Below are 13640 nucleotides of genomic sequence, written 5' to 3' on the forward strand. Positions count from 1 at the left end.
TTACTGCTTTACACCTACACTCCTAACATCAAGGTAACTTACTGCTTTCCCTTTTAAAAATGAAAGCCTTTCCCTCTCATGGCTCCGTATATATCAACATTTGCTGCTTTCATCAGGGTTTCAGCTCTCCCTCTGACATGGGGCCAACCAACTCCAGTGTATTCCAAACCAGGTGAATCGCCTAAAGGGCTGTTCCTACTGACAAATTAAATGTACTTTCTATACAGTTTGTCTGTCTATAACACAGTGTAAAATCTGTCTGTGCCCAGGTGAGCCGGTTGCTGATGCTCGGTGGTGCCAACGTGAACTACCGGACGGAGGTGTTGAACAATGCCCCAGTGCTGTGTGTGCATGCCTTCCTTGGTTACATAGACATGGTGGGGCTCCTGTTGGAGTATGGGGCCTCTGTAGACCAGCCTTCTGAGAGCGGTGTCACCCCACTGGGCTATGCTGCATCCGGGGGACACATGGCTATAGTCACTACACTGTGTCTAAGGAGAGCCAAGGTGAGATGGGAAGAGGAGGGTGAGAGGGGAAAGGGAAGCGCGAGAGAGAGAGGGAAGAGAGAGAGGGGGGGAAGAGAGAGGGGAGAGGAGGTAGAGAGAGTAGGGAGAGAGGGGCAGGGAAGGGAGAGAGTATAAGGAGAGAGGTGAAGGGGTAGGGGAGAGTGAGAGGGGAGTTGAGGAAAGGGGGGAAGAGAGAGGAGAGGGAGGGATAGAGTATGGGGAGAGAGGGGAGTGGAGGGAGACGGGGGAAGAGAGAGAGGTGGGGAGGGAAGAGAGAGAGGGGGAGAGGGAGGGTGAAGAGAAGGAAGAGAGAGGGGGGAGTGGAAGGAGGGGGAGGGAAGTGGGAGAGAGGAAGGGGAGGAAAGAGAGAGAGAGTAGGGATAGGGGTAGGGAAGAAAGAGATGAGAGAGAGAGAGGGGCAGGGAAGAGATAGAGAGAGGGGAGAGAGAGGGTGTAGGGAAGAGAGAGGGAGGAGAGAGGGGTAGGGAAGAGAGGAGGGAGAGAGGGGGAGAGAGAGGGTAGAGGAACGAGAGGGAAGGAAAGAGGGGGAAGTGGAGGGAGACAGATGGGAGGGAGAGGAGGGAGAGGAAACAAAGAGAGGAGAGAGGAGGAATCGGGGGAAGGGAAGATGGAAGGAGGAGAGAGGGAGAGAGGGGGTGGGGAGAGGGGGGGAAGATGGAAGGTGGAGGAGGGAGAGAGGAGAGGTAGGGGAGATGGGGAGGGGAGAGGAGGGAGAGAGGGGGAGAGAAGAGAGAGAGGGTAGAGGGAAGAGAGAGTGGAGAGGGAAGAGAGGGGGAGGGAAGAGGGAGAGGGGGAAGAGAGAGGGGAGAGGAGAGAGAGAGGGGGAGGGAAGAGAGAGGGGGAGTGGAGGAAGAGAGGGGAAGAGAGCAAGAGATGAGAGAGGGGGAGAGGAGGGAAGAGCGAGAGGAGAGAGGGAAGAGAGAGGGGGAGTGAAGAGAGAGAGGGGGAGAGGGAAGAGAGTGAGAGAGGAGTGGAGGGAGAGATGGGGGAGGGAAGAGGAGGGAGAGAGGGGAAGGGAAGAGAGAGATAGAAGAGAGAGATAGGGAAGAGAGAGATAGCGGAAAGGAGTGAGGGAAGAGAGAGAGGGGAGGGAAGAGAGGAGGGGGACAGAGGGAGAGAAGAGAGATAGGGGAGAGGAGGGAAGGAAGAGAGAGAGAGAGAAGAGGACAGAGTATGTTTGTAGATTAATCTCTCTTAATCTTCATCTATCATCTGAGGACGAATGGGGATATACCAACTTTATGTGCGTTTCTGTCTGTGTGCGTCCGTCAACAGGTGGACCACCTAGATAATAATGGTCAGTGTGCCCTGGTGCATGCAGCTCTCAGGGGCCACATGGATGTGGTCAAGTTCCTCATCCAGTGGGACTGGGCCATGGGACAACCACAACAACAAGGAGCCTTCAGCAAGAGCCAAGCTGTCCAGCAAGCCCTCATCACTGCAGCTACCATGGGATACACAGAGGTAGGCCTTTCCTCGCTGAGAATCTCCTGACCTGGGGATGCTGTACCTTCATCATTTCTCCTTTGCTCATCTCCTGCTATTAGAATAAGGCTTGGCACCAACCTTACTTACTCAGCTGACAGTTTTCTACAGCTAGGATTGATATTTTTTACGTAATTTCCCTGCAGTGTGTGGACTGTTTATCCCTCTGCGATCCTACCATTATTGTGTGGACTGTTTATCCCTCTGCGATCCTACCAGTATTGTGTGGACTGTTTATCCCTCTGCGATCCTACCAGTATTGTGTGGACTGTTTATCCCTCTGCGATCCTACCAGTATTGTGTGGACTGTTTATCCCTCTGCGATCCTACCAGTATTGTGTGGACTGTTTATCCCTCTGCGATCCTACCAGTATTGTGTGGACTGTTTATCCCTCTGCGATCCTACCAGTATTGTGTGGACTGTTTATCCCTCTGCGATCCTACCATTATTGTGTGGACTGTTTATCCCTCTGCGATCCTACCATTATTGTGTGGACTGTTTATCCCTCTGCGATCCTACCATTATTGTGTGGACTGTTTATCCCTCTGCGATCCTACCATTATTGTGTGGACTGTTTATCCCTCTGCGATCCTACCAGTATTGTGTGGACTGTTTATCCCTCTGCGATCCTACCAGTATTGTGTGGACTGTTTATCCCTCTGCGATCCTACCAGTATTGTGTGGACTGTTTATCCCTCTGCGATCCTACCAGTATTGTGTGGACTGTTTATCCCTCTGCGATCCTACCAGTATTGTGTGGACTGTTTATCCCTCTGCGATCCTACCAGTATTGTGTGGACTGTTTATCCCTCTGCGATCCTACCATTATTGTGTGGACTGTTTATCCCTCTGCGATCCTACCATTATTGTGTGGACTGTTTATCCCTCTGCGATCCTACCATTATTGTGTGGACTGTTTATCCCTCTGCGATCCTACCATTATTGTGTGGACTGTTTATCCCTCTGCGATCCTACCATTATTGTGTGGACTGTTTATCCCTCTGCGATCCTACCATTATTGTGTGGACTATTTATCCTTCTGCGATCCTACCAGTATTGTGTGGACTGTTTATCCCTCTGCGATCCTACCAGTATTGTGTGGACTGTTTATCCCTCTGCGATCCTACCATTATTGTGTGGACTGTTTATCCCTCTGCGATCCTACCATTATTGTGTGGACTGTTTATCCCTCTGCAATCCTACCAGTATTGCATGCCGCTCTCAATAACAAGTGATTTTTCAGTTGTTTGGGTTTTTTGGAAGTGTAAAATGTATCATTATTTCAACCAGATTGTGTCCTACCTGCTGGACCTGCCAGAGAAGGTTGAGAAGGACGAGGAGAAGGTGGAACGAGCTCAGATTAACAATGTTGACACCCTGTGGGGAGAGACAGGTAAGCTACAGCTTCTCATCGTGTGCTTGTTAAAAAGGTCTCCAGATATAGTCCGTAGCCTTGTGGAGATTTGGGCCTAGGTCAAATGTTAACCGGCGATAGCCGAGACACGCATAAATTATGTTTTGGTGCTGTCAGAGGTGGAACTGTCAAATCGGTGAGCAGCTGCTCTTTTGATCATTGTCATGAAGCCACATCCGTCTCACTCGCGTTAGAAGTTCAGGAAGAGAAAGTGTAGACTATATAGAAATAATGACTCACATTGAAAATCATTAAACAAAATAATGAGGGTTTCTATCAGCCTAATGGAGGTGAAGATCACATCTCACATTCCAGTGTTCAAACAAGGCTGCATGGGATTTCTGTTAATGTGACTCCGTGTAGCCAATGTCCGCTTTCGGTATAATGCTAGGAGCCGCTGGTGGATTTGACGGCTCTAATGTAGTTCCTCCTCCGACACCGTCAAAACAACTGCTATGCCGATGTCAGCTAAAGCAGATCTCATTGAATCTGACAGTGCTGCTTCCTTAGGGGGAATCATTATGCCTCAGTGGCTTTAGGTTTGACACCTGAATTGTAAACCAATGCTTAGTCTGGGCTTAAGCTGAGATGTGGATGGATGTCATGATTGCTTAGACATACTGTAGGAAGGGATGCTTGCTGTACTTGTTTACCATAGGAGTTTAGATCACTACAGAGAGAGAGAGAGATTTAGAAAATAATGATAGTGAAGAAGGCCCACATACACTATATATATACAGCAGTATGTGGACACCCCTTCAAATGAGTGGATTTGGCTATTTCAACCACACCCGTTGCTGACAGGTGTATAGAATTGGGCGCACAGTCGTGCAATCTCCATAGACAAACATTGTCAGTAGAATGGCCTTACTGAAAAACTCAGTGACTTTCAACATGGCACCGTCATAAGATGAAACCTTTCCAACAAGTCAGTTTGTCAAATTTCTGCCCTGCTGTAGCTTGCCCCATCAATTGTAAGTGCTGTTATTGTGAAGTGAAAACGCCTAGGAGCAACAACGGATCAGCCGTGAAGTGGTAAGCCACAGAAGCTCACAGAACTGGCCCGTCGAGTGCTGAAGAACGTCGAGTGCTGAAGCCCGTCGAGTGCTGAAGCCCGTCGAGTGCTGAAGCCCGTCGAGTGCTGAAGCCCGTCGAGTGGTGAAGCCCGTCGAGTGCTGAAGCCCGTCGAGTGCTGAAGCCCGTCGAGTGCTGAAGCCCGCTGAGTGCTGAAGCCCGCCGAGTGCTGAAGCCCGTCTGTCCTTGGGTTGGAACAGTCACTACCGAGTTCCAAACTGCCCCTGGAAGCAACGTCAGTCCAAGAACTGTTCGTCAGGAGCATCATGAAATGGGTTTCTATGGCCGAGCAGCCTCACACAAGCCTAAGATCACCATGCACGAATGCTAAGCGGTGGCTGGAGTGGTGTAAAGATCGCAAACATTGGACTCCATTGGAGCAGTGGAAACACATTCTGGAGTGATGATATCCTGTTTCACCAACTGGCAGTCTGACGGACAAATCTGGGTTTGGCGGATGCCAGGAGTACGCTACCTGCCAAAATGCATAGTGCCAACTGTAAAGTTTGGTGGAGGAGGAATAATGGTCTGGGGCGGTTTTTCATGGTTTGGGCTTGGCCCCTGAGTTACAGACGATTCTGTGCTTCCAGCTTTGTGGCAATAGTTTGGGGAAAGCCCTTTCCTGTTTCAGCATGACAATGCCACCTTGCACAAAGCGAGGTCCATACAGAAATATTAATGCCCATGGTTTTGGAATGAGAGGTTCGACGAGCAGGTGTCCGCATACTTTTGGTCATGTAGTGTATGTTCCAGAGCTCAGAACTAGTGTCAGAGGGAGAGGGAGGTCTGCTGTTAGAGACTATTCTTTCTATGTACCGCAAGGCAGAGAGGGAGAGAGAGGCAGGAGGATTGTGAGCAATACTATGAGTCATTTATCCATACACATAACTGTCTGTCTGTCTGTCTGTCTACAGTCTTTCTGTCTACTGACTGTCTACTGTCTGTCTACAGTCTGTCTGTGTACCGTGTCTGTCAACTGTCTGTCTGTTTATCTACTGTCTGTCTACCATCTCTGTCTACTACCTGTCTACTGTCTGTCTGTCTACTGTCTGCCTGTCTACTGTCTGTCTGTCTGTTTATCTATCTATCTACTGTCTGTCTACAGTCTTTCTGTCTACTGACTGTCTACTGTCTGTCTGTCTACATTCTGTCTGTCTACCGTGTCTGTCAACTGTCTGTCTGTTTATCTACTGTCTGTCTACTGTCTGTCTGTTTATCTACTGTCTGTCTACTGACTGTCTACTCTCTGTCTGTCTACTGTCTTTCTGTCTACAGTCTGTCTGACTACCGTCTGTCTACTGTCTGTCAACTGTCTGTCTTTCTGTCTACTGTATGTCTACTGTTGGTGTACTCAAACTCTCCACTTAGTATCCACTTAGAATGCAATCAGTGTGCATACTAACAAATGACACGCATGAAGACTAAGTATAAAAATGATGGATCCATGTGTGTCCCTCTACTCTCTCTGTCCTGTTGGAAACAATGACTAGATCAGTGAATTGCATAGAGGTGACTGTCTATCCCCACATCACTGTTCTCTCCTCCCTCTTTCTCTACTGCCACAACGATGTTCTCTCTTTCCTCTTTCTCTAATGCCACATCACTGTTCTCTCCTCCCACTTTCTCTACTGCCACATCACTGTTCTCTCCTTCCTCTTTCTCTACTGCCACAACAATGTTCTCTATTTCCTCTTTCTCTACTGCCACATCACTGTTCTCTCCTCCCTCTTAATCTACTGCCACAACAATGTTCTCTCTTTCCTCTTTCTCTACTGCCACATCACTGTTCTCTCCTCCCTCTTTCTCTACTGCCACATCACGGTTCTCTCTTTCCTCTTTCTCTACTGCCACATCACTGTTCTCTTCTCCCTCTTTCTCTACTGCCACATCACTGTTCTCTCCTCCCTCTTTCTCTACTGCCACATCACTGTTCTCTCCTTCCTCTTTCTCTACTGCCACAACGATGTTCTCTCTTTCCTCTTTCTCTACTGCCACATCACTGTTCTCTCCTCCCTCTTTCTCTACTGCCACATCACGGTTCTCTCTTTCCTCTTTCTCCACTGCCACATCACTGTTCTCTCCTCCATCTTTCTCTACTGCTACACCACTGTTCTCTCCTCCCTCTTTCTCTACTGCCACATCACTGTTCTCTCCTCCCTCTTTCTCTAATGCCACATCACTGTTCTCTCCTTCCTCTTTCTCTAATGCCACATCACTGTTCTCTCCTCCCTCTTTCTCTACTGCCACATCACTGTTCTCTCCTCCCTCTTTCTCTAATGCCACATCACTGTTCTCTCCTTCCTCTTTCTCTACTGGCACATCACTGTTCTCTCCTTCCTCTTAACCTACTGCCACACCACTGTTCTGTCCTTCCTCTTTCTCTGCCACACCACTGTTCTCTCCTTCCTCTTTCTCTACTGCCACACCACTGTTCTCTCCTCCCTCTTTCTCTACGGCCATATCACTGTTCTCTCCTTTCTCTTTCTCTACTGCCACACCACTGTTCTCTCCTTCCTCTTTCTCTACTGCCACAACACTGTTCCCTCCTCCCTCTTTCTCTACTGCCACATCACTGTTCTCTCCTTCCTCTTTCTCTACTGCCACATCACTGTTCTCACCTCCCTCTTTCTCTACTGCCACACCACTGTTCCCTCCTCCCTCTTTTTCTAATGCCACAACACTGTTTTCTCCTCCCTCTTTCTCTACTACCACACCAATGTTCTCTCCTTCCTCTTTCTCTACTGCCACATCACTGTTCTCTCCTCCCTGTTTCTCTACTGCCAAAACACTGTTCTCTCCTCCCTCTTTCTCTACTGCCACACCACTGTTCTCTCCTTCCTCTTTCTCTACTGCCACAACACTGTTCTCTCCTTCCTCTTTCCCTACTGCCACATCACTGTTCTTTCCTTCCTCTTTCTCTACTGCCACAACACTGTTCTCTCCTCCCTCTTTTTCTAATGCCACATAACTGTTCTCTCCTCCCTCTTTCTCTACTGCCACACCACTGTTCTCTCCTCCCTCTTTCTCTATGGCCATATCACTGTTCTCTCCTTCCTCTTTCTCTACGACCACAACACTGTTCAGTCCTCCCTCTTTTTATAATGCCACAACAATGTTTTCTCCTACCTCTTTCTCGACTGCCACAACGATGTTCTCTCTTTCCTCTTTCTCTACTGCCACATCACTGTTCTCTCCTTCCTCTTTCTCTACTGCCACAATGATGTTCTCTCTTTTCTCTTTCTCTACTGTCACATCACTGTTCTCTCCTCCCTCTTTCTCTACTGCCACATCACTGTTCTCTCCTCCCTCTTTCTCTACTGCCACAACAATGTTCTCTCTTTCCTCTTTCTCTACTGTCACATCACTGTTCTCTCCTCCCTCTTTCTCTACTGCCACATCACGGTTCTCTCCTCCCTCTTTCTCTACTGCCACACCACTGTTCTCTCCTTCCTCTTTCTCTACTGCCACATCACTGTTCTCTCCTCCCTCTTTCTATAATGCCACATCACTGTTCTCTCCTTCCTCTTTCTCTACTGCCACAACACTGTTCTCTCCTTCCTCTTTCTCTACTACCACAACACTGTTCACTCCTCCCTCTTTTTCTAATGCCACAACAATGTTTTCTCCTCCCTCTTTCTCGACTGCCACAACGATGTTCTCTCTTTCCTCTTTCTCTACTGCCACATCACTGTTCTCTCCTCCCTCTTTCTCTACTGCCACATCACTGTTCTCTCCTTCCTCTTTCTCTAAATCAAATCAAATCAAATCAAATGTATTTATATAGCCCTTCGTACATCAGCTGATATCTCAAAGTGCTGTACAGAAATCCAGCCTAAAACCCCAAACAGCAAGCAATGCAGGTGTAGAAGCATGGTGGCTAGGAAAAACTCCCTAGAAAGGCCAATACCTAGGAAGAAACCTAGAGAGGAACCAGGCTATGTGGGGTGGCCAGTCCTCTTCTGGCTGTGCCGGGTGGAGATTATAACAGAACATGGCCAAGATATTCAAATGTTCATAAATGACCAGCATGGTCGAATAATAATAAGGCAGAACAGTTGAAACTGGAGCAGCAGCACAGTCAGGTGGAAGTTGAAACTGGAGCAGCAGCATGGCCAGGTGGACTGGGGACAGCAAGGAGTCATCATGTCAGGTAGTCCTGGGGCATGGTCCTAGGGCTCAGGTCAGTTGAAACTGGAACAGCAGCATGGCCAGGTGGACTGGGGACAGCAAGGAGTCATCATGTCAGGTAGTCCTGGGGCATGGTCCTAGGGCTCAGGTCCTCCGAGAGAGAGAAAGAAAGAGAGAAGGAGAGAATTAGAGAACGCACACTTAGATTCACACAGGACACCGAATAGGACAGGAGAAGTACTCCAGATATAACAAACTGACCCCAGCCCCCCGACACATAAACTACTGCAGCATAAATACTGGAGGCTGAGACAGGAGGGGTCAGGAGACACTGTGGCCCCATCCGAGGACACCCCCGGACAGGGCCAAACAGGAAGGATATAACCTCACCCACTTTGCCAAAGCACAGCCCCCGCACCACTAGAGGGATATCTTCAACCACCAACTTACCATCCTGAGACAAGGCTGAGTATAGCTCACAAAGATCTCCGCCACGGCACAACCCAAGGGGGGGGCGCCAACCCAGACAGGATGACCACAACAGTGAATCAACCCACTCAGGTGACGCACCCCCTCCAGGGACGGCATGAGAGAGCCCCAGCAAGCCAGTGACTCAGCCCCTGTAATAGGGTTAGAGGCAGAGAATCCCAGTGGAAAGAGGGGAACCGGCCAGGCAGAGACAGCAAGGGCGGTTCGTTGCTCCAGAGCCTTTCCGTTCACCTTCCCACTCCTGGGCCAGACTACACTCAATCATATGACCCACTGAAGAGATGAGTCTTCAGTAAAGACTTAAAGGTTGAGACCGAGTTTGCGTCTCTGCCATGGGTAGGCAGACCGTTCCATAAAAATGGAGCTCTATAGGAGAAAGCCCTGCCTCCAGCTGTTTGCTTAGAAATTCTAGGGACAATTAGGAGGCCTGCGTCTTGTGACCGTAGCGTACGTGTAGGTATGTACGGCAGGACCAAATCAGAGAGATAGGTAGGAGCAAGCCCATGTAATGCTTTGTAGGTTAGCAGTAAAACCTTGAAATCAGCCCTTGCTTTGACAGGAGGCCAGTGTAGAGAGGCTAGCACTGGAGTAATATGATCAAATTTTTTGGTTCTAGTCAGGATTCTAGCAGCCGTATTTAGCACTAACTGAAGTTTATTTAGTGCTTTATCCGGGTAGCCGGAAAATAGAGCATTGCAGTAGTCTAACCTAGAAGTGACAAAAGCATGGATAAATTTTTCTGCATCATTTTTGGACAGAAAGTTTCTGATTTTTGCAATGTTACGTAGATGGAAAAAAGCTGTCCTCGAAATGGTCTTGATATGTTCTTCAAAAGAGAGATCAGGGTCCAGAGTAACGCCGAGGTCCTTCACAGTTTTATTTGAGACGACTGTACAACCATTAACATTAATTGTCAGATTCAACAGAAGATCTCTTTGTTTCTTGGGACCTAGAACAAGCATCTCTGTTTTGTCCGAGGTTAATAGTAGAAAGTTTGCAGCCATCCACTTCCTTATGTCTGAAACACATGCTTCTAGCGAGGGCAATTTTGGGGCTTCACCATGTTTCATTGAAATGTACAGCTGTGTGTCATCCGCATAGCAGTGAAAGTTTTACATTATGTTTTTGAATAACATCCCCAAGAGGTAAAATATATAGTGAAAACAATAGTGGTCCTAAAACGGAACCTTGAGGAACACCGAAATGTACAGTTGATTTGTCAGAGGACAAACCATTCACAGAGACAAACTGATATCTTTCCGACAGATAAGATCTAAACCAGGCCAGAACATGTTCGTGTAGACCAATTTGGGTTTCCAATCTCTCCAAAAGAATGTGGTGATCGATGGTATCAAAAGCAGCACTAAGGTCTAGGAACACGAGGACAGATGCAGAGCCTCGGTCCGATGCCATTAAAATGTCATTTACCACCTTCACAAGTGCCGTCTAAGTGCTATGATGGGGTCTAAAACCAGACTGAAGCATTTCGTATACATTGTTTGTCTTCAGGAAGGCAGTGAGTTGCTGCGCAACAGCCTTCTCTAAAATTTTTGAGAGGAATGGAAGATTCGATATAGGCCGATAGTTTTTTATATTTTCTGGGTCAAGGTTTGGCTTTTTCAAGAGAGGCTTTATTACTGCCACTTTTAGTGAGTTTGGTACACATCCAGTGGATAGAGAGCCGTTTATTATGTTCAACATAGGAGGGCCAAGCACAGGAAGCAGCTCTTTCAGTAGTTTAGTTGGAATAGGGTCCAGTATGCAGCTTGAAGGTTTAGAGGCCATGATTATTTTCATCATTGTGTCAAGAGATATAGTCCTAAAACACTTGAGCGTCTCTCTTGATCCTTGGTCCTGGCAGAGTTGTGCAGACTCAGGACAACTGAGGTTTGGAGGAATACGCAGGTTTAAAGAGGAGTCCGTAATTTGCTTTCTAATAATCATAATCTTTTCCTCAAAGAAGTTCATGAATTTATCACTGCTAAAGTGAAAGTCATCCTCTCTTGGGGAATGCTGCTTTTTAGTTAGCTTTGCGACAGTATTAAAAAGGAATTTCGGATTGTTCTTATTTTCCTCAATTAAGTTAGAAAAATAGGATGATCGAGCAGCAGTAAGGGCTCTACGGTACTGCACGGTACCGTCCTTCCAAGCTAGTCGGAAGACTTCCAGTTTGGTGTGGCGCCATTTCCGTTCCAATTTTCTGGAAGCTTGCTTCAGAGCTCGGGTATTTTCTGTGTACCAGGGAGCTAGTTTCTTATGAGACATTTTTTTTGTTTTTAGGGGTGCAACTGCATCTAGGGTATTGCGCAAGGTTAGATTGAGATCCTCAGTTAGGTGGTTAACTGATTTTTGTCCTCTGGCGTCCTTGGGTAGGCAGAGGGAGTCTGGAAGGGCATCAAGGAATCTTTGTGTTGTCTGTGAATTTATAGCACGACTTTTGATGTTCCTTGGTTGGGGTCTAAGCAGATTATTTGTTGCAATTGCAAACGTAATAAAATGGTGGTCCGATAGTCCAGGATTATGAGGAAAAACATTAAGATCCACCACATTTATTCCATGGGACAAAACTAGGTCCAGCGTATGACTGTGACAGTGAGTGGGTCCAGAGACATGTTGGACAAAACCCACTGAGTCGATGATGGCTCTGAAAGCCTTTTGGAGTGGGTCTGTGGACTTTTCCATGTGAATATTAAAGTCACCAAAGATTAGAATATTATCTGCTATGACTACAAGGTCCGATAGGAATTCAGGGAACTCAGTGAGAAACGCTGTATATGGCCCAGGAGGCCTGTAAACAGTAGCTATAAAAAGTGATTGAGTAGGCTGCATAGATTTCATGACTAGAAGCTCAAAAGACGAAAATGTCATTTTTTTTTTTGTAAATTGAAATTTGCTATCGTAAATGTTAGCAACACCTCCGCCTTTGCGGGATGCACGGGGGATATGGTCACTAGTGTAGCCAGGAGGTGAGGCCTCATTTAAAACAGTAAATTCATCAGGCTTAAGCCATGTTTCAGTCAGGCCAATCACATCAAGATTATGATCAGTGATTAGTTCATTGACTATAATTGCCTTTGAAGTAAGGGATCTAACATTAAGTAGCCCTATTTTGAGATGTGAGGTATCATGATCTCTTTCAGTAATGACAGGAATGGAGGTGGTCTTTATCCTAGTGAGATTGCTAAGGCGAACACCGCCATGTTTAGTTTTGCCCAACCTAGGTCGAGGCACAGACACGGTCTCAATGGTGATAGCTGAGCTGACTACACTGACTGTGCTAATGGCAGACTCCACTATGCTGGCAGGCTGGCTAACAGCCTGCTGCCTGGCCTGCACCCTATTTCATTGTGGAGCTAGAGGAGTTAGAGCCCTGTCTATGTTGGTAGATAAGATGAGAGCACCCCTCCAGCTAGGATGGAGTCCGTCACTCCTCAGCAGGTCAGGCTTGGTCCTGTTTGTGGGTGAGTCCCAGAAAGAGGGCCAATTATCTACAAATTCTAACTTTTGGGAGGGGCAGAAAACAGTTTTCAACCAGCGATTGAGTTGTGAGACTCTGCTGTAGAGCTCATCACTCCCCCTAACTGGGAGGGGGCCAGAGACAATTACTCGATGCCGACACATCTTTCTAGCTGATATGCACGCAGAAGCTATGTTGCGCTTAGTGATTTCTGACTGTTTCATCCTAACATCGTTGGTGCCGACGTGGATAACAATATCTCTATACTCTCTACACTCGCCAGTTTTAGCTTTAGCCAGCACCATCTTCAGATTAGCCTTAACGTCGGTAGCCCTGCCCCCGGGTAAACAGTATATGATCGCTGGATGATTCGCTTTAAGTCTAATACTGCGGGTAATGGAGTCGCCAATGACTAGAGTTTTCAATTTGTCAGAGCTAATGGTGGGAAGCTTCGGCGTCTCAGACCCCGTAACGGGAGGAGTAGAGACCAGAGAAGAATCGGCCTCTGACTCCGACCCGCTGCTTAATGGGGAAAACCGGTTGAAAGTTTCTGTCGGCTGAATGAGCGACACCGGTTGAGCGTTCCTACAGCATTTCCTTCCAGAAACCGTGAGAAAGTTGTCCGGCTGCGGGGACTGTGCCAGGGGATTTACACTACTATCTGTACTTACTGGTGCCACAGACGCTATTTCATCCTTTCCTACACTGAAATTACCCTTGCCTAACGATTGCGTCTGAAGCTGGGCTTGCAGCACAGCTATCCTCGCCGTAAGGCGAGTACAGCGGCTGCAATTAGAAGGCATCATGTTAATGTTACTACTTAGCTTCGGCTGTTGGAGGTCCTGACGAATCGTGTCCAGATAAAGCGTCCGGAGTGAAGTTGAGGAAAAAATAAATAAATATATGAATGGTAATTAAAAAGTGAAAACCGTAAAGTTGTCAGGTAGCAAAACAGGTTAGCAACAAAACGCACAGCAACTCGAAAACAAGCCTGCAAGTTGTGACCGGAAATGACGTCAGAAATAAAATTCCTCTTTCTCTACGACCACAACACTGTTCACTCCT

The 13640-nt window shown here is 47.4% G+C and overlaps 1 protein-coding gene across 1 annotated transcript in view; it reads left to right on the forward strand.

Moving 5' to 3' along the window:
• The window catches only part of LOC109898965 (protein TANC2-like), a 102105-nt gene that overhangs the window by 55355 nt on the left and 33110 nt on the right, over positions 1 to 13640 (forward strand). The window contains exons 14-16 of the mRNA XM_031835228.1: positions 270 to 506; positions 1803 to 1991; positions 3304 to 3406. Coding sequence (XP_031691088.1) covers positions 270 to 506; positions 1803 to 1991; positions 3304 to 3406 — 529 coding nt within the window. The remainder of the gene's footprint in view (positions 1 to 269; positions 507 to 1802; positions 1992 to 3303; positions 3407 to 13640) is intronic.

Source organism: Oncorhynchus kisutch, linkage group LG11, assembly GCF_002021735.2.
Source record: "Oncorhynchus kisutch isolate 150728-3 linkage group LG11, Okis_V2, whole genome shotgun sequence".
Taxonomy (NCBI): domain Eukaryota; kingdom Metazoa; phylum Chordata; class Actinopteri; order Salmoniformes; family Salmonidae; genus Oncorhynchus; species Oncorhynchus kisutch.